Source organism: Zootoca vivipara, chromosome 16 (genome assembly GCF_965207765.1).
Source record: "Zootoca vivipara chromosome 16, rZooViv2.hap1.1, whole genome shotgun sequence".
Taxonomy (NCBI): Eukaryota; Metazoa; Chordata; class Lepidosauria; order Squamata; family Lacertidae; genus Zootoca; species Zootoca vivipara.
The window spans coordinates 3,251,152-3,272,325 of NC_142599.1; the positions used below are offsets into that span (position 1 = coordinate 3,251,152).

The following is a 21,174-nucleotide window of genomic DNA, read 5'->3' on the forward strand; positions in this document are numbered from 1 at the left end:
CTCAGGACCATCTTTTTAGGCTGTGAAGGAAATCTGGGTGTTCAGCCTCAGGCTCTGCCCTGGGTAAGCAGCATGTCCAGCCCAAGTACAAGTAGGAAGAGCCTGGTCATGCTGCGTTGGCCAAGCTAGTCCCCTTGCCGAACTGCAAGGAAGCCTAATTTCCCTTGTTTTGCTCTCAGTCTCCAATTCCTTCCTCTTCATATATTGCCTTTTGAATTTTAGATTGTAAGTGTCTTGGGGCAGCTCCGAACCCTGCAGCTATCTTTTCATGCAAACAGCTTCCCATGACAAAAGGGACAGCTGACATTAAAAAACAAACAAACAAAAAACAACCCTGCTACTTTTTATATGCAAGTACCCCTCAAGGTCTGGGGAATTTTTTTAATAATTTATTTTAAATAAAGAAGAGCCCATTAGAGCCAAAAATGTAACCTCTGCATTGCTTACGAGGGTGAGCTTCTGTGTGCTTCGCTTGCCCCCACCCTCTAGGACTCCCCAGCGCTTCTGCCACCTCTGATTTTCCTTCCCTTTTAATCGATGTAAACAGCTAGAAGATCGTTGCTGGGGAGGTGATGGCGTGTTGCAGTTCTGACCTTTCTAAAGTGCTGTTTGCAGTCGCTGAGCGCCTCTCCCACTGGTGTGTGTCAGTTCTTTACCTTCTGCCGGCTGCGCTGCAGAAATTCTGCAGCCTCGCTTGCTTGCTTGCTATGTCTCCAGGGACCACGACATGTGCTTCCTCTGATACATGGCCTGAATTAACCTTCTTGCAAACGGTTTCTAAGTAACGGCAGTGGCACGTAGCGAGGACTGGCTGCGAAGCACACCAAGGCTCACACGAGCCTTTTGAAGCGGAGTGGGATCCGCAGAGTTTCCCCTCCCTCACACAAGGTGGGGTGGGGTGCAGAAGGTAAGGAAACCAAGACTTTGTAAATGCTTTGCCGCTTTTGAAACTCTTCGTAGCCTTTGCAAATGCACAGAGCCAGCTCAGCCTTGCTCACTCCTCCCTATTAACCTCCTTGGGGGGGGGGGGTCCAGCAAAACTGAATAATTGAGGCAGGTATTGTAAAGCATCTCTGTTCTTTCAAGCCCTTTGGATGTGCTTGGATGGAGTCTCTGTGTTACAGCTTCCTGGTCTCCTGCATTGCTCTCGGATTGGGCCAGCAGTTCCCAAGGCTTCTCCCCACCCACCCCCGGTTTGCTTTTCAAAAAGAGGGTTATTGACTATTTCAGCTGTCTTGCCCAGAAGGGAGAAGGTGAGGCTCCTTGGGATGGTCTCTGCTACTCCCTCTCCTGTTGTCTTTCTCTCTCTGCCCCCCTCCCCGCCTTGGGAGCTGCTCCCTTATGCATGGAAAGAGCACCAGAAACCCTTCTCCTTAACCTCAGGGGTTTGATTTCTGGAACGATTTCTGGTGTGGTACCTTTAGCACATGTGGGAAGGTCCTTCACAGATGACTTACCACCGTCCTTATTGAGGGCAGAACAGGAGGAGCTCACCCTTGCAGATGCCTCATTGCATGGAGTGCTTAATTGGGTTGTTGCTTTGTGGTTTTTGCACAATTCCAACGAGGTTTTCTTATTCACCTTACGTATTACTACATTTATAGCCCACCTTTTTGCCAGGGAGCTCAAAGGGGTGCCCCTGACTCTCTCCGTCTTCATTTTATCCTCACCACAACTGTGTGAGGTAGGTCTGGCCGAGAAACAGTGACTGGACCAAAGTCACTCAGTGAGTGTCACAGCTGAGTAGGGATTTGAACCATGGCATTCTAGGGCTGAGTCTGACACTCTAACCACTAGGCCACACACCTAGTGATGAAAACAAGATGGGAATAGGATGTGCTGAGCTATTAAATTTCACAAAAATAATGCAATCACAATTTTATAGGGCAGGCATCCCCAAACTGCGGCCCTCCAGATGTTTTTGCCTACAACTCCCATGATCCCTAGCTAACAGGACCAGTGGTCAGGGAAGATGGGAATTGTAGTCCAAAACATCTGGAGGGGATGCCTGCTATAGGGTGTTAAAATGGGTTTGCTCTCTATGAACACCTATTATTAAGATAAACACCCCTTAAACAAATAAGTTGTCATTTAATTTGATGTTTATTAGTTGCCTCATAATGAATTCTTATTTATTTATTGCATTTTGTACTCCACTTTTTCAAAGTAGTTTCCCAACCCTTCTGTACTCACAACAACCCTGTGAGGTATGTTTGGTTGAGAGATGACGACTGGAAAAAGTAACTTGATGAGCTTTCTGGCTGTGATTTGAGGCTCCCCACCCCTGGTTAGCTAAATTTGGCAGGTGGGAGGGGTCACCTGACATTGGGTGATGCTGCGCTTTGAAGCCCCATTTGTTGGGACTTCAAAGCACAGGGTGGGAAAATTGGAGAATTAAAGGAGCAGTGCAGGACTATTTGAAAGATTTTGGGAAGCTGCTTTGTGGTGTTCCATTAAACTCACGATTCTCATAAGGTTAAAGGAGCAGTGAGAAACTGCTTCAAAGAGCAATGCTGGGAGAGGGAAGTGGGAGTGTTCTACAATGGGAAAATTAAGCTCCTGGTTGTTCCTTTGAACTTATCTGCCCCATATATGGCAGCAAGTGTAGAATGGGTGAGCATGACTTCACCAAAATGACCTCACAGGGGAAATGGGGAGGCCCTAGCAGGCTGCCTTTGACCTGCAGACCAGAGATCCTCCAGCCCTGTGCTACACCATTTTGGTTCTACGCTTAGTATATATGTATCATTTCTCAAAGTGCTTTATAAAGATAACATCTGTTATTCTTATGAGAGCCCTGCAGAATAGGCTGTTGTTATTATTCTCATGTGTTTTGGGTGTGTGTGTGTGTGTGTGTAGCTGATATTTAATGGTTTTTCTAACTCACTGAGTAAGTTGCTATCTGGTCTGAGACTCGAACCAGGGACATTCAGTTTATCTCCCCAAACCACTGCATGATACCAACAACTCAGCCTGGGGTCCAGAGGCTGGATACCCAGACCTAAAGGTCTGCCAGTTATTTCATGTTCCTACTGGTTTTTGTTTTGTTTTATTTTTATTTAATAAATTTGTATACCACCCTTCATCTGAAGATTTCAGGGTGGTTCACAGCATAGCAATAAAATATAAAAACACAAACAAAATACATAATAAAAACAAGAAGAAAAACAAACCATTAACACCCCCCCCCATTTCCCCACCCCCTCCCACAAGCACACTTAAAAAGATATAGGTTGTTGACCAGCCAAAGGCCTGGCTGAAGAGGAATGTTTTCACCTAGCGCCTAAAGATATGTAATGAAGGTGCCAGTCGAGCCTCCTCATAAGCATGTTGTCACCCTCCGGACCTCTCGTGGAGGAGGCACATGTGGAAGAGTATCAGATGTTGATCTCAGGTCCCGGTCAGTTCATATGGGAAGAGGTGGTCCTTGAGTTAGTGTGGTCCTGAGCCATTTATAGGTCAAAACCAACACTTTGAGTTGGGCCCAGAAACTAATGGGCAGCCAATGCAGTCAGGCCAGAATCAGTGTAATATGCTCAAACCTTTTGCCACAGTGAGGCACACCTGGCTACCAAATTCTACACCAGCTGAAGTTTCCAAACCATCTTCAGAGGCGTCGTTACTGTAAAAAAAATAAAAATCTGGCTTTCCTACTGAAGGAACCCAGGGCAACAAGCACGAGGTTTATAGGGAAGGGCTTGTGGGCATTGCCGTACTGCTATTGTTTAGCATTCAGTGACTCACGGTTGTTGCCCCCCCCCAAAAAAGCTTGTTTGTTGCCCCCACCAAGAGACCTAGAAACATGCATGTAAAATAAATCAAGCTGGGGCATTGTGGTACTTAATTAAATTGCAGAGTCAGATGCTGTTCCAAACAGCAGCGGAGGGGGGGTGTTCTGTTGTTGTTTTTAAGCATACCAGATCAAAACGGAACAGACTGCTTTGTAATGGAATTGGTTAATGGTGGACCTGCTTCTTCTCTTGCCCTTATTGCTGGCTGTAACTGGGTTAACCACAGAGGGCTCTCCCTCTGCTTTTGCTTTTGCTTATAGGGGTAGAGGGTTTCTGATTCAGAGGGTCAGCTCCTGTTTTCCAGTTGAAAGGAGGAAGCTGCCACCCTGCCAAGCAATACCTTGATAATTGAGTCCTATTTTTACATCAAGGCCTTTGCATCCAAACTGGAGAAAATGGGGCTCACTATGGCCATTGTTTGGGAACTTGGTGTTAGCTTGTCACCTCAAGTAGCTGTTTAACAAAAGGCCACTTCCACAAAGTATGTATGTACCTGTCCTGGCTAATCGTTTGAGTCTACCAGGGCACAAAGGGAGGTTTGGAGAGGGCTCAGCTTTGGTGAAAGTCACACAGCTGTGGCAGAAGATACCAAACACAGGAAAGGTAGATTTTGATCCAATGGTCTCCGGCCCACAACTGAAAAGTCATATGCCCCAGGTTGGCCTGATGATTTTCAGAGCCCAGTCAATTAAGCAAAGTCACAGGGAATCTAAAGGGGTATTGCAGCAGGTAACTTCGCTCGCTTGCACGGTCATCTGCTTCGAGGCACACTTATTATTGGGTTGCACCAGCTGATTCCTGGGTGGCATTGAAGGCAAATGAGTTGCCCTGCCTTCAGCATAAAGAGATTTAGATTTATGTGAGGATTGACCAGGCAAAATTTTGGTCACATGCAAATATCTGTGGCTTGTCTACACTTTAAATGTGTGCTCGTTTTATACCAGTTCAGCTGGTATAAAGATTTCTGGTAATGGTAGTCTGCTGAGAGTGTTGCTAGAGAATCCTAATTTTGCTCTCTTGAAAATGCTACTGTTTCCACGATTCGGTGAATGACAGTTTATCTAAGTTATTATATAAAAGCAATATATAGCAGCTGTTTGTTATACTGTACAGTATAAGAATTATATTCATCAATTTAAAATGTGAATATATTTTGTGTTTTATAGGTTGTATTTTATGTGTGTGTATAATATATTAATAATTATTAAAGTAATGCAAGTTTGTGGTGTAGAGGTACATAGCAGTTCCTTCAAAACCATAGTGTAGATGTACACTTCTAGTGTAGCTGCTCAATGAAGTTACTGCAAAAAGAACTTCATTCAAATAGCCTTTTGTACTTTGTTGGGTTCAGTTATCCATCAACATGTTGTGAACTGCCCTGAGATCTACGGATGAAGGGCGGTATGCAAATTTAATAAATAATAACACTGAAGTTGTGCTGGGAAATTTTCTTCAGATTGTCTGTAATTCCAAAGGACATGTGTTTTTTCCCACTTTCGTGTGAACCATCTATAGATGAGCAATTTGCACATGACAGGTACCTGTAGGACGTGCTCAGTTAAACTTCTGCAGCTGTTTAAAACGTGGGCCAGAGAAAGTGCTGCTGGAACTTTCTCTGCATGGTTTGTGTCTCTTGAGGATCATGGCATGGAGAAAACTCAATGTGAACAATTACCTTGCAGACTGAAGTTAAATGTTAAATATTGCCTGTGCAGAAACCACCTCCACTGTTCTGGAAGTGCTGTAGTTTGAGGTCAGCCTTGAAAGCTGACTTTGAAGCAGGTGATGCTAGAACTGTGTGTGTGAGAGAGAGAGATGGAGAGGGAGAAGGAGAGAGAGGCACTTCAACAGAATCTTACCTTTTCTTCTCCTTTGCAGAAACCAGGCAATGCGGAAGAAGTTGATCTTATACTTCAAGAGGAGAAATCATGCTCGCAAGCAGTGGGTAAGTGATGCCCCATTGGCTTCTGTGGGACTCCTTTAAAAAACAAACATATCCAGGGTGGAGTTATTGGCAACTCAGTTATGCAGATCCTGGAGGATGCAGCTTCTACCCCACTGTGGCACTGAGATGTGTTGATCTGCAGGGGTGAAGAGAGCTTAGGAAAGAAGTAGGTGGTAGCCAAAGTGGATCCCTGGGGAAGGAAGTCTGGTGCAGAGCAGGCCAGAGGAAGTAGATGGAGAGGGCAAGGGGAAATGGACAGGTAGAGAAAGCAGGTGGAGGGGAGTTTTGCTTTTTTGAAATAACCAGACAAAGCATTGCCTGCAGCCTTCTCATCAATTAAGTGTTTAAAGAAGGGGCATAATTAAAACTGGAAGGAGTTGGTGCTATAAATGAGCGCTGCTAGAGGGAGAATAAAGTGGGGCCATGAAGTCAACAGTCCATGCAAATGATTTCCCCCCATTTTCTGTTTACACTGCTAGTTTGTGGGGAGGCACCCTTCTTGGCGAGCTACCTGGAACTTTGTTCGTGTTCTGGATTCAGCGCCCCCTTGAGGAACCGAAGGGAATCCAGGCTGTGCAATAACAGCCTGTGCGATTGGCAGGCAACATGATGTCTTTGGATTGGTCATCCCTGGGTCAAATTCGAGGGGGGTTGCCTGGTCAGCTGAGTAGGACCCTTTGCACCCTGCGCTTAAGGCCCCAGCTGCCACCTGTTTTGAGTTCCTTTGGCTTCCAGTTTCTCCGAACCCTTCAACCATCGGTGGCTCCTGGCCACAATAGCTATGCTCTGCCTCCACTGGTGCACTATGCCTCTGAATACCAGTTCCTGGGAATCACAAGAGGAGAAAGCACTGTTGTACTGAGGTTCTCCTTGCAAACTTCCTATAGGCATCTGGTTGGCCATTGTAAGAATTGGATGCTGGGCTGGATGAGCTTTTATCCTGATGCAGTCGGACTTTTCTTGTGTTCTTAAGCCTAGATCTGGGTACAGCTTCTGAAGAATCTGGCCAGGTCCTTGCAGCCTTTTACTCACAGATCCTTGCAGTACTGACTGAGACATGCCAGTATCTTAAACGTTTTGACAAGATGCATAACTGGGGTCTGTTCCACTTTCCGCCGCTACTTCTAAAGCTCTTTGGAAGTTATTTTGAAATCATCATTCTAAAGGGATTACAGTTCAGAGCTTAACTAGTTAGCAGAGGAGATGCTGTTTGGCTGGAACACTCGTTTTGTCAGATGGATGCTTGGTGTTTCAAGGTACTGAGCCTAAACAGAAGCTAAAGTGACTGAATCCTCAGCTGGATTAATTGGGAGCTCAAACTTGAATTATTTTATATTTCTCTTCCTGGCTGAGCATCAAGCACAGCTGGAGTAGAGTGGCACTTCGTTCTTGGCTGGATCTAGACCTGTCTCAAGAAGCCACTAAGCTGTTGCTAAAATGAAAGGGTTGACTTTGTTTTGCAGAAGAAGGCACCCCTCTTTCAAATACAGGCACTTTGTCACTAGGGTGATGAAGCAGAGAAATTACCAAGTGCTGCTTGTTTCATTTTGGGCAGGCCAAACTTTCCTACCTGGGCATTTGGGGCTATAGTGACTAATCCTGTCCCGTGCTGCTCTGTGAGTTGCTGTCAATCTGGTCTTTGTTTCTTTATGGCAGGCAGAGAACCTGTTGCCCTCTCAGGTGTTCCTGGACTCCCAATTCCCATCAGCTCCTGCTAACATGCGCAGTGGTCAGAGATGATGGGAGTTTTGAGACCGTTTTGACCTCCGTGTGGCTACACAGACAGCATACAAGTTGTGCCTTTGGCAAGGTGTCCTCTGGTGAACTTCACAATGGAGTTTGCCCTGTGGGTCAGATTTTCCATAATATCCCCATGAGTGGACCCATACCTTTCCCCAGTCTGCCACCTGCAGAGGTTTATTCACATCTTGCATAATAGGAACTCTGGCCAAAGGAACATAAGAAGTTAAGGGGAGCCTGCTAGTTCAGGCCAGTGGCCCATCTAGCCTCGTGTCCTGTTCCATACAGTGGGAATTCCACAAGCAAGACCTGACTGCAACAGTGCTCTCCGCTCCTGCAGTTTCCAGCAATTGGCATTCAAAGCATATTGCTGTTGGCCATGAAAAAGGAGCAGGAAAAGATGTGAGTGACAAGAAGCACCTAAGGAGAAAATGCCAATCTGCATGCCCAGGCCATTTGGTACTTGCCACGCGGAAAGCTGTTTTGTTTATTTGGCACAGACGGTAGAAATTGTGAGGGGAGCAGTGGTCTCTCAGGAATGTAAGGCTTGAGCCATTCAAGGTTAAAAAGCAGCACATCTATGGAAGCTGTGAGGGGGAGAATGGTTTCTCAGGAACATTGGCCTCAAACTATCCATGGATAAAGGTGAGAGGAATCACCTGGAAACTTCCAGACAGTCCTTAAGGATGGACCTGTGCAGTGAAGACTGCAATACAGAGGCTCAAGCTTGACAGGAAATGGCTGTGGCCTTCTCGTCAGATGGATTTTGCATGCTTATCTTCACGGTTAGAGAGCTTCGGCCATGCTTTTGCGGTACACAATAGACCAGAGTAATTCCAGGAGGCCTAAGAGGATTACTGCAGGGACTTACTTGAACATTCTTGGTTCCTCCTTTTCCTCCCTTTAGTCTTTTTGGGGTGGGGGTGGGGGGTGGGCATGGAAGCCTGCCAGTTCATGAGGCTGATGTTTTTAATGCATGCCTTCCTCTTGGGTTCTGGACAATTGGTTCAGCCCACCCCCCATTGCCTCTTGCTAGCTGAGTCATACTCCTGTGAATCTCTCTCTGTGTGTAAGAGGTGGTGGTAAAAGTTCCTGCTCTCATTCTATCTACTTAAGGAACTGTATTGTACAGCATTTTTGCAGACCTGTCATCCAGAAATGACAAGCATTTCTATGTACTTCATTATTTATATGTTCCTGTTTTGATTAATTGTGTGTGTGTTTGCTTAAAACTGCAGTGCTTTTCAAAACTAACAAGAACTTTTGCCACACTCATTTGCCTTCTGAGGAAGCCCTTTGTGCCTTTTCCAGAACCCCCACAGAGTGGTTTGGGAAATGTCTCAGGGTGAACCCCCAGTTGTCACAACAATCTCTTTGCAATTCAGGAACCTAGTTGCAACCTTTCCTCACAGGGAATTTGCTTCAAGCCCTTGATTATTTTCTGTCCCTTTTCCAGCTCTAGAATGCCATTTTTAGGTTTGACCACCATGATTTGTACTCTTCATGGGAGGGCCTCCTGCAGATCAGGACGTCCTCCTTATCAGGAAGTCTGTTCCTCACAAAATAGGAACCAGATCCTTAATGTTGCGGCACCTGCTTGTTGACACCTAAGCATTAGACAGCCACATCTCTGTTGTCTTTTCAGCACCTCGAAGACCTTTGGCTTCTGAAAAACCTCTTTCCTAGTTTCCATATGTACTGGAATTATTTTTATATGTTTTAAGTGTTTTGTCATTTGTGTGTTTGCTGCTCCATGCTCTTTTGGGAGGAAGGGTGGCGTATAATTTATTATTATAATTGATCTTCTCATTATGGACCCCCTTGAAAAGCTCCCAGGGATTTCCCGCAAGTCTGGGCTCAAAACCCATTTATATCCTCATTCATGCATTTGTGGCAGCAGCTTTTAATCAGTTGGCTCAATTGATTAAAAGCTCGAGCTCAAGGGACAGAATTTGGGGCTTCCCCATCCTATCTGCCTAATGTACCTTCACCTGCCTAATGTACAATCATCTTTGTCTCAGGTGATTACCACCCTCGCCACATCTTGTTCCTCAGTGACTAGATCTTCCCAGACTGCACATTTCATTAGCAGCTTCCCCTCCTTCCAGAAGCATTTATCACCAGATCTCAAATGATAAAGATTTGTTTCATAAACTGAGCACATGAGGAGATTGTTGTATGGCTTATCTTCCCTACCATGTTCTTCAGTTTTGTAACTTTGCACTGAGAATCATTGTTAATTTTCCTCTGAGACCTTGCTGCTGAGGTGTGAGAAGGTATTTGAAGTGGACTCCCAAGGGACCATTTTTGATCTCTCTCTCTCTCTCTCTCTCTCTCTCTCTCTCTCTCTCTCTCTCTCTCTCTCTCCACACACACACACACACCTTCTCCCTCCCCACAAAACCCACCGTTTCAGGAACAGAAATTTTGCCAGCGCTATGACCAGCTTATGGAAGCCTGGGAAAAGAAAGTGGAGCGCATAGAAAACAACCCCCGGCGCCGAGCAAAGGAAAGCAAAGTACGTGAATATTATGAGAAGCAGTTCCCAGAGATCAGGAAACAGAGGGAACTCCAAGAGCGCATGCAGAGGTTAGTGGAGACATGTTCAAGTGTGTGTGGGCAGGAGTGCATTAAGATTCCTTTGGCACTGAAGATGGCATGTCAGTTTCTGGTGGAGAGGAATGTCTTGTGGTAAAAAGGGGCTTTCCCTCCACTTCCTTGTGTGGAAAATGCTGGCCTCCAGGGAACAGCCTTGCTAAAATGGTTTGGGGAAGAAGTCCATGAGCAGAAATTTGCATAGAATTTTAATATGCTATTAAGCACATAGATGTGAATTCAGAATTGAAATGTCAAAGAAGTCAAGCCAACTAATTTCTAGTCCAAATCAGCTGATATATTTTTTTAGCCAATTTGCACCATGTCCCAGATGAACCCAAATCTGATTTTCCCCCAGTTTGTTTACCCCCAGTTATTTTCCTTTTAAAACAACAACAACAAATATTTTCGCCCCCCAATAAATTTTATTAGAGTTTGAAAAAAGTATACACAAAAGTTAGTATCAAATACGAAATAAAATTCTCAGTTGACCCTGCACCAAATCATTTGGGTTCCCCTTCAGTTACCACCACCGCCTTGCCCCAAATCCTCTCTAGATAAAATAAATATATTTAATTTCTTCTAATTAAAACCAGAGGGGAAAATATTATTGTATGGACATAAGAATTGCACTGCTGGATCAGGCCAAAGGCCCAGCTAGTTCAGCATCTTGTTCTCGCTAGAGCCAACCAGATGCCTCTGGGAAGCCCACAAGGAGGACCTGAGTGCTGGAGCCTTCTCAGCTCTCATTGTTCCAGCCACTAGTTCTCAGAGGCATACTATCTCTGATGGAGGTAATGTGCACCCATCATAACTTGTGGCTCTTGACAGACATATTTCTGTGAATTTGTCTAATCTCCTCTCTAAAGCCGTCTAAGTTAGTGGGCACCTCTGCATCCCATGGCAGTGAATTCTGTTGCCAAGGGTGATGTAGTCCTCAAGCACTTTGGCTGGGAAAGGTCTGATCCAGTTCCTGAAAGCTCAGGAATTTGGCTATCACTGGTTTAGCACATCTGTACAATGGTCTCCGTCCCCCAAACCCACACCAATGAGCCAGTGTAATCCAGGCTGGCTTTCCAAGTACACTGCCTCCTTCACCCACTCAGTGGCTCCAGTTGCAATAGCTGGATCTGGATACATACTGTGGCATGTGCAAGACTTGTGGCCACATCACAGGTGTCAGCTTGTGGCAGTGATGTGCCATCACCTCTATGTTGAAAAAGTCTCCAAAGCCAGTCCTCAATGCTGGTTTTATCTGCATGGCAGCTCTCTGATTCTTTGACTGGGCTATCAGTAAAGTTTGCTCTTCTCTTGTTGTGCCCCGTGCCATGTGTGTGTGTGTGTGTGTGTGTGTGTGTGTGTGTGTGTGTGTGTGTGTGTTCCACCTTTCCCAGCTTTGACCTCTCCACTCTTTGCGTGGCACTTGTTTCATCGCACGCAAGCAGCCACAGTAATTGTTAAGAAGATACATTGCCAAGTGCAAAATGGAGCATAAATCTTTCAGCACTTTCTTTGCCGTTTCCCAGCAGGGTAGGACAGAGGGGCAGTGGCCTCTCCATGTCTGCGGCACGCAGCGAACACGAGGTGTCAGAAATTATTGATGGGCTCTCGGAACAAGAGGTGAGGCTGGATCACGGTTTTCTTCTTCCTTTTGCATTCTCTCCTTCTCTTCTCTTTCCTTTCCTCTGGGGAAACCAGTGCAGCCACAACAGACCTTGGCATTGGAACTTACTGTTGACGCTGCTGCCAAATTGCATTAGCTTCAGCCCAAGCTGTGTTTAGCAAACACTGTCTTGTGTTGGGGAATGTGATGCCTTGATGGATTGGACAGGACCCTAAACGGGGACTTAGGGAGACTTCTCCCTCCCTCCCTCCCTCCCTCCCTCCCTACCTCCCTACCTCCCTACCTCCCTACCTCCCTCTCCTGGGTCTGTTAGCTTCTGTGGTGTCTGCCAGTTGATGCTACCTATTATTGCTGATGAGATTCAGTGACGTCATTCTAAAAGGGGGCTCCTGAATTGGTTCTTTGTCAGGTGCCCTTTCCTCTGAGATTCTGGTGCTCTCTTGAACTCTGCTGGGCATCAGCAAGATAAAAATGTCAGAGTGTAAGTAGGTTGTGCCTTCCCTAATTACTGTCATCAGAACATAAAAAGGCACTAGCAAAGATCTATCTAGCCCCAGTATCCTGAACACACAGAGTGTTCCAGAGAACTGTCATAACTGATATCCATTGACAGTCCTGTCTTCCCTAAGTGTGCCTAATGCTGATATATATTCTATGTGCATTCTTAGGGAGAATTGTTTCACGCTGGTAGAGCTGAGGCTCTACAACAGCCTTCTCCAGCATGGTGCCCTCTAGATGGTGCTGGACTACAGTGCTCACCAACCATCACAGTCACTTACGATAGGAGTTGGAGCCCATCAACATTGGGAGGTCATTAGACTGACCACCCCAGCTCTAGAGCAGCAAACAATTGCTGGCCTAGGCACACAGTCCATCCTCCAGCCCAGTGGTTCCCAATTACCGTAGGGGTCTGCAAAAATCACTCAGGGGGTCCGCAACCCCATCCCTTGCCTCCCCTCCAACTATTTTTTGTCATTTTTGCATGGAAATGTCACAGATTTTATGGTCTGTTTTTTAGTATACCAAAAACCCTTTGCCTATTACCCCACTTTTTGTTTAAAAAATTGCTTTGCAGAGGTGACTACCATAGAGTTATCAAAATCAAAAGTAGGGGTCCTTAGCTTGGCTTTTGAAAAATAGGGGGCCCTCAGTAATTAGCTAATTGGGAACCACTGCTCTATCCCCTTCCCACCTGACCACTATAGCCCTCAGTTTCCCAGACACCTTCCCTAGTTAGAGAGTCAGTGGTGTAGTGTTTAGAATATTGAATATGTCCAAGGAGACCCAGGTCCCAAGGCCATCTGTGCTATGAAATCCCCCAGGTGACCTGAAAGCTGAAGATGACTGCTCTAGAACGACAATCCAGACAGCATCTTTCAGTTGATGCTGAAGCTTTTCCTTTTTGGAGAGATGCAGTGTCTCTCTCTTGGTCGCAGCAGCAGCTTTCCTCAACTGAATGTAGTGCATCACTTCCTGGCTTCTCCCTGGTAACTTCCTTCTGTGCAGCACCTACACCAGTCTTCACCAACCTAGTGCCTACCAGGTGTTTTGTAATCCTGTGCTGACTGAGGCTGATGGGAGTTGTAGTCCGAAGCACCTGGAGGCTGGCGAAGATTGGTCTTTCATTTCTTCATTCTTGGGTCAGTTTTCCTTTACTGCTCTCAGTGAGACCTGTTTTCCTCTGCTTTCCCTGCCCAGAATCTGGAGAAACAGATGCGACAGCTTGCCGTCATCCCTCCCATGCTGTATGATGCTGAGCAGCAACGCATCAAGTTCATTAACATGAATGGCCTCATGGATGACCCCATGAAGGTGTACAAAGATCGGCAGGTGATGAACATGTGGAGCGAGCAGGAGAAAGAAACATTCCGAGAAAAGTGAGTTGCGCTGAGGAGGGGCCCATTCGTAGTCACATCTATTTATGGGCTAAGGTGCAAAACTCATCAGTTCAAGATGGTGATGACAACGATGAAATTTATTAGCCATCGTTTACCAGCAAGTCCTAGGGCAGGTTACAACAATTCAGTATTAAAAACAATTAAAACAGATCAGAAGGTTGCCAGGTTCTAAAAGCACATTTCTCAGGATAAAGAGGTGCTTCTTCAGCATTTGCAGAGCAGTAAAGTTGTCAGATGCACCCTTGTGGGGAAGGATTTCCATAACTTAGAGCAGCGGCCAGCAAACTAAGGCCTGGGGACCGGATGTGGCCCCTCAGGCTCATAAATCCAGCCCGGGCCGCAAAGTTGGAGCCCGCGATGGTGACGGGAGGAAGGGGGCGAGCGGCAGCGGCTCTGCCAATCAAACACCGTGCCTGGTTTACCTCAGCATGGCGCAGGGAGAAACCTGCCATTCAAATTCCGCACCTGGTTTGATTGGCAGTGCCGCTGCTGCTCAGCCTCTTCCGCTGCTGCCACTGCCCTTGTGCTCCTGTGGGCCAGAGAGTGGAGCAGACAAGCTTGCTCTGCCTACCCGCTTCACAAGAAGAAGAAGCGGTGGTGGTGGCGGCAGCAGCCCTTGGGGAGGTAAGTGCAACGCCTTCTTTCTCTAGGTGGGGAGGAAACCCGTTTCACGCCACCCCCACCAGCCCTTTGGCAAATGAGGCAGGCAGCAAACTGCATATAAGGCCAGCCCTCCACAAGGTCTGAGGGACAGTGAACCGGCCGCCTGTGGAAAAAGTTTGCTGACCCCTGACTTAGAGGCTTCTGCAGAGAATGTGCTTTACTGGGCAATCGCACCCTGAACTTCTGCAGGTAGTCGAACTACCAAAAGCACCTCTTCTGCTGAAAGGATGAGCAGAAGGCACATGCAAAAACCCTGTAATAAATACAACAGTCCAACGACAGTAGTTGTTTCCCACCATAAAACCCATTACAAAAGGTCTAAACACTTCTCAAGAATTCCAGTCGTTTTGGGGCACAAAAATTGCACCGAATGCTAATGTTTTCCATATTAAATTTTATTACAAACTTTAAGTAGCCTATCTGCCCCGAACAAATTTGTTGATGCTTCTTTTCCCTCTTCCAAGACACCACTGCTAACAGGCTGGAATGCTTCAGAAACAAAAAGAGGTGTCTGCATGTGTGTGTGTGAGAGAGATTGTGCATGTGTGTGATTGTGCGTGTGACTGTGATTGTGCAGACTTGGGTCCCGCTCACTGTTGACACGTGGTACTGAGGATTGACCAGCAGCAAATGTGGCTCTTGAACCCAACAAATTAGCCACCCTTGATATGAACTTACATGAAAACTATAGTATCAGGATAAAATGAATACATTGATTTTGCATCAGTTATATGTCTTAATTGCCAAATATAGTAAACTAGTATACATCACTTAATATTATAATTTCAGTCCAGCTATATTTAGCACTACACCTGTTTATAGTCCGGTGTAAAAAAGACAATTTCTTAGTCACCTGTCCCACACCAGCATGACAAAGAGACTGAAACTAGGCCAGGACTACGGTATGCAGATTAGAGCAGGGTTTATTTCTCATTGCCTGGAGTCCCCAGGTGCCTTAGCAGCAGCCTTACTCAGACTGTCAAGTGCCAAGGCCCAGAGGAACTGGCTGTCAGCTCAGCAGGCAGAAACTGGGACCAGATCAGGCAAAGGCAGGTTCCAGGGAAGGCAGATTAGTATCCATAGCTGCCAAGTTATCCCTTTTTTAAAGGGATTTTCCCTTATGCTGAATAGGCTTCCTCGCGAGAAAAGGGAAAACTTGGCAGCTATGAGTATCTGAGGTCCAGAAGGAGGCCCTAGTCTGCGCTGGGCAGAAGATCAAGTTCTGAAGCACGAAAGGGCGGGTTCAAGACCAGCGCAGGTGAAGATGATGCTATGAGGGAGCAATTAGGAGAAAAGATACTGTGGGATAGCATTAGCATTGGGAGTTGCCTCGCACTGGAGTTCAGTATTGTCTCTCAATGGCTCCCCAGAGTTTTGGGCAGGGAATATTCCCAACCTTACCTGGAGATTTTGGGAATGAACCTGGGATGCTCTGCATGCAATACAGATGCTCTTCCACTGAATGGTGGTCCCTCCCCTTCACAAGACTATCCCTGCAACTGGATCAGACCAGAGGGCCGTCTAGTCCAGCATCCTGTTCTCATAGTGGCCAAGCAGAGACCTCTGGGAAGCCCTGTAAGCAGGACCTGATTGTGCTTGAAATGAGGCATTAACTCTGAGGCCTGGGCTATATGGGGCTCTTGTGCGCTGGGATTGACCTTTGGGATCAGCTGGCTAAACCCGTAGCCTAGATGGCACCCTTGAAGCCCAGAAGCTAGTATGCCAGGCTTATAGGTGCACAAGATACTGTCTGGAATCCTGGTGGCCAGACATCCTGGTTCAGGACTTGCACACATTCCCAGAGCCTAACACCGTTGTTAGGGAGTACAGCACCAATCGCTTGAGGAAGGGTGGGATACAAATTAAAACCATAAAATAAAATAAATACCATCCGGAGTGGGCAGCAGATCCAGGCATTATCTTCTCCACCCCTTCAGGCCAAGCTTGACAGGTGGGTGGGGCTACCACCCACCTGTCAATCACTTGATGTGTGTATCAGTGACCCGTTTCTGCCCTTATGGTTTCAGATCAAACCATGTGAGCAAGGGGAAAAGAGCTTTGCAAGCACTGACTGTAAGGGTGCTTGTAGGCTTCTCATGAATAAGAGGCTTCAAACTCTGTAGCTGGTTTTTACAGAGTTTTATTATATACATGTGTACAAGACACAGCTAAAAAGTCCATGACTTCTCTATTCCGAATCAGAATCCGGAAGTGGCGCATGTCTGGATTGGCGCCAACATGACAGGAACCTGGAAGCCCTCAGCTTCTGCCTTTGCTCCCTGCGTTTGTCCCCCCTGCGCTCCTGGGGTGAAGGGGCGGGAACATAGCTTTCCCCCCCCCCCCAAGAACTGCTAAACTGTTGAGCAGGTTCTCTGATTTCTGACACTTCTCCCTCTGCACCACTCAGGTCCGACACTTCTGATCTTCCCCACTGCTTCTCTCAAATATACCTCTCAAATCTTGACACACTTGACAATAAAATGGATGATCTGCACCTTATTAATCAAGGAAACTCAAGGAAACTCCAATATGCTAAAGAGGAGGGTTTGAGGAAAGGAGACAGAAATTTGTACAACCAAGCTAGGAGCGCACTGACGAAGGAGATTATAGTGGCAAAACGAACCTATGATTTGGACTCATTTCTCAAACATGTCTCAGCTACTCTTTGGAAGAATTTACAGAACATTTCTGAATATAAGAGAACATATTCTTTTACTGAATATAAGAGAACATATTCTTCTGCTCCGGAGAGTCAAAAATCGGCAAACGAACTGAATCAGTTTTATAGCAAAGTCAAGCATTATCAACTAGAGCAATTCACTCGGCGCCAGAGGCACCAACAACCACCTCAACCTGTTCTGAAGTCACTACAGGGACAGAAGGCAAAAGCTCCAGGTGCAGTCAGAGTGGCTCAAATAGTGTTCTGCACACTCCGATCCTCATACAGATATTTAACAGATATTTTGTATAAAGTTGTATAAAGTAAAATTAGCCAAAGCAAATTCCAAGTATGTAAGTACTTGGCGAATAAAATTCTATTCTATTCTATTCTATTCTATTCTATTCTATTCTTCTGTGAGCTGTCAGTGTCCCCTTGGCTCTTCACCGCTGTGGGAGCCTCGGCACCACCTTCCTGCCAATGCTCTGAGGCAGCAGCATCTCGCAGCCCATCCACCGACCCGTTGGGCTCCCTGCTGACCCTGGTGGTCCCCTGACACTGACTCAGCTGATTGGCAGTGCCTGCAAACTCCATTCTGGCACAGCTGTGCCCTTACCTGCCACGCACCAACAACATGCCAACACATCAGCCCACACATCATCATCTTCACCATCAACAACAGCAACAGCAACAACCACCTCCATTTTTTACTATACAGGCAGAGACCTGATAAACCTACATATGGCATCAGGTGTTAGGCAGGTGAATGGCCTTCCGGGTCAAATGGGAAGGTATTGGGGGGGGGGGTCTGATTAGACCCACTGGCCAACAGTTCTCCACTGCTGAGCAAGGGCCTATGATCAGCACATGGACCAGCTGGAAACACAAATGTTTTTGCTTTGTTTCTTTGACCAAATTCAATCAGGATTTTCAAGCGAAACACCCTTTATAATTGCCTCTTAATTCCACCCCCTGCCCCTCTTGTTTCCGTTTTCTAGGTTCATGCAGCATCCAAAGAATTTTGGCCTCATCGCTTCCTTTCTGGAACGGAAAGTAAGTCTTCCTCCCCCATTTCTTTTCTTGCCCAAATTGTTCCATCTAGATTGCATCTTGGCTGTGAGTCCTGGAAGATCTGCTCTTCCCCTGCAGGCCTTTTTTCACCTGATATGGGTTGAGGCTGCTGAGCAGACTATTGGGCTGGATGGAGTATTGTTTTGTGGGGAGGTAATTCTCACTGGTGGTGGTGGTGTGGTGGTGGTGGTGTGTGTGTGTGTGTGTGTGTATCTTTATGAGATTTGTGTGGAGATTTGGGGGTTTGGTTGTATATATTTAATGTTTACAGCTACATTTGTTATGTTGTATTTACATATTTTTTCTTGTAAGCCGCCTCAAGCATGAACTATGGAAATGCAGTATATAAATAAAATTAAGTGTGTATGTATGTATAACACAGATTAGTTATGCATTCACTTCAGAGGATCCAAAAGCATGATTTAGCTTGGAGGTGGACCTCGCCAGAATAGCAACTGAGCATGACTGCATTTTGAATCAAGCAGGAAGGGGCAGAATCCTGTCACACAGGAAAGACACAAAGAAAGGTAGAGGGCTGGTGAAGCTGCTTGAGGCTGGACAGATCTCTCATTTTTTATTTTTCCAATATTAAATTCAGTTTGTAGCATTTGTGATTTATTTATCTATTTATTTAGCTAGCTTACATAAAATTCAAATGTGGCTTTATACTTGTTTCTCCTATTATATGTATTTTTATATGAAAAATTTCAGACTACACATTTTAGCAAAAGCAATTTTCCTAATACCCAGTATAATGCACATTATTTTCACTCATCTGTGTGTTTTTGGGTGCACATACCCCTCTTTTGAGCTAATCTGCTAGCAAGCTGGATGGGAAAACCTTTTTGCTCTTGAAGTATAACTTGTCAAGTCTCCAAACACCACTGAGGAGCTGATTTCCTGCCCTTTCCTCAGCACGCTGGGATTGGAATGCAGTTGACAGCTCCCGAAAGCGGGAAACTGGATGCATCAGCCTGAAAGTGAAGTGTGTTCCACCTTGCAAGCTTAATGGGTGGAAATAATGGCTGCTGACAGTTGTATGGCAGGTTATATGTAGTGTTCCACTGAAGCTAAAGGATGATAGACTTCTCCTGCTCCTCCCCCTCCTCCCCCCTTTTGCTTTTAGTTGCTCCAGTCATCTGGGGTCAGTCCTTGCATCTTTTCCTGTGCAGTCTTCCATAATGCTGGAAATAGAACTCTCTGCCAGAATGCAGAGATGCAATTCACTTAAGGGCATGTATCAGTTCTCTAACACTTTATATTGTGATTTCTCGATGCAGAGTTTCTTCCCTTTAATTCTCTACCTATGGCCCCAACTGGGAGAGGGTGGAGGGAGAGATTCTCAATAAAGGAAACTGACTAACCAGATGTCTTTTGCCTCTGCACATATCAGCTGAGAGAGAGAGAGAGAGACAGAGGCAGTTGCAACAGAAAGTAGCTGTTGCTCTGTGGAGGATGGGTGGTGATGTGTGGGATGGCCCATAATATGTATTGGTTACAGAGGGTAGTGGGTGTCACAGAGGTTTCACAAGCCATAGGATAGGATGGCTGGGACTTCCCTGACACTCATCTGTTTTGCAGATGATCAAAGCAGACTCTGAAGCAAAGCAAAGGGACTTTGTAATTGCAGTAAAAGCTCTATCATAGAATCAAATAATTGTAGAGTTGGAAGGGATCCTGAGGGTCATCTAGTCCAACCCCTACAATACAGGAATCTCAATACACCGTTAGCTCAGAATTGGAAATTAGAACCTTGACCCTTGCAAGAGGAATTGCTGGAGAATGTTTGGCCCATAGTTGAAACAAGGATGCTAGCATTTTCAATCAAGGAATTGAGATGGAGACTTGTTGACATTTACTGCATAATGGAACAGTGTCACAATACTATACAGTGGTACCTCGGTTTACGAACACCTCGGGTTACGAACTTTCGGTTTACGAACCATCGAAACCCGGAAGTAAGTAACCCGAGGTTTCCGAGGCCTATGGAGGCCTCCACGGAGGCATCGGAGCGTCCGCGACTGGGACGCAGCCACAGAAGCGCTCCGATGCCTTCACAGAGGCTAACTGCGTCTCTTTCAAAGCGGGTGGGGGGGTCCCTTTGGAAGCGCTTACCTTGCGCATAGAAAACAGCGGTGAGAGGCTTGGCTGCGCGGCGGTGGCGCTCGCAGCTCTCCTTCCCTCTCTACGTGGTGCCAGCCGGGCGACCTTTCTCCTCAGAGCAGCCGCTACCACCACCAGGCGCCAGGACTGGCTGGGGTGGCTCGAGGTGCGCCGGCTGTGCTTGGAGCGGCGGCGGCGGTAGCAGCGGCGGCTTCTCTCAAGCCCGAGCCTCTCCACTCTGCAGGGGCTCAACGGTGAAGGCCCGGCCTCGCTTCTCTTGACCCCTCCGCGAGGCCGGGCCTTCACCGTCGCGCTCCTGCGACGTCTCTCCACCTTCGCCGTCGCGCTAATGTGGAGAGGCGTCGCAGGAGCGCGACGGCGAAGGTCCGCTTCTCTTGAGCCGGCCTCGCGGACGGCGAAGGTGGAGAGACGTCGCAGGAGCGCGACGGTGAAGGCCCGGCCTCGCGGAGGGGTCAAGAGAAGCGAGGCCGGGCCTTCACCGTTGAGCCCCTGCAGAGTGGAGAGGCTCGGGCTTGAGAGAAGCCGCCGCTGCTACCGCCGCCGCCGCTCCAAGCACAACCGGCGCACCTCGAGCCACCCCAGCCAGTCCTGGCGCCTGGTGGTGGTAGCGGCTGCTCTGAGGAGAAAGGTCGCCCGGCTGGCACCACGTAGAGAGGGAAGGAGAGCTGCGAGCGCCACCGCCGCGCAGCCAAGCCTCTCACCGCTGTTTTCTATGCGCAAGGTAAGCGCTTCCAAAGGGACCCCCCACCCGCTTTGAAAGAGACGCAGTTAGCCTCTGTGAAGGCATCGGAGCGCTTCTGTGGCTGCGTCCCAGTCGCGGACGCTCCGATGCCTCCGTGGAGGCCTCCATAGGCCTCGGAAACCTCTTGGCAGACAGTGAAATTCATGTTAAATTGAAGCTTTAGGGGGTGTTTTTCATCGTCTGGAACGGATTAATCCACTTTCCATTATTTTTAATGGGAATGTTTGCTTCGGTTTATGAACACTTCGGTTTATGAACAGACTTCTGGAACCAATTGTGTTCATAAACCGAGGTACCACTGTAATACCAATTGAAATGTGAG

General features: G+C 46.9%; 1 protein-coding gene across 24 annotated transcripts in view; it reads left to right on the forward strand.

The window, feature by feature from the left end:
- NCOR2 (nuclear receptor corepressor 2) overlaps positions 1–21,174 on the forward strand; it is a 361,690-nt gene that overhangs the window by 179,830 nt on the left and 160,686 nt on the right. For 22 of the 24 annotated variants that reach the window (XM_060269894.2, XM_060269902.2, XM_060269904.2 and 19 more), the window contains exons 9-13: positions 5,670–5,736; positions 9,893–10,065; positions 11,598–11,691; positions 13,394–13,572; positions 17,914–17,968. In XM_060269894.2, coding sequence (XP_060125877.2) covers positions 5,670–5,736; positions 9,893–10,065; positions 11,598–11,691; positions 13,394–13,572; positions 17,914–17,968 — 568 coding nt within the window. Of the gene's footprint in view, positions 1–660; positions 908–5,669; positions 5,737–9,892; positions 10,066–11,597; positions 11,692–13,393; positions 13,573–17,913; positions 17,969–21,174 lie in introns of those variants that run through there. The other 2 variants (XM_060269906.2, XM_060269897.2) reach the window with 2 other exon arrangements.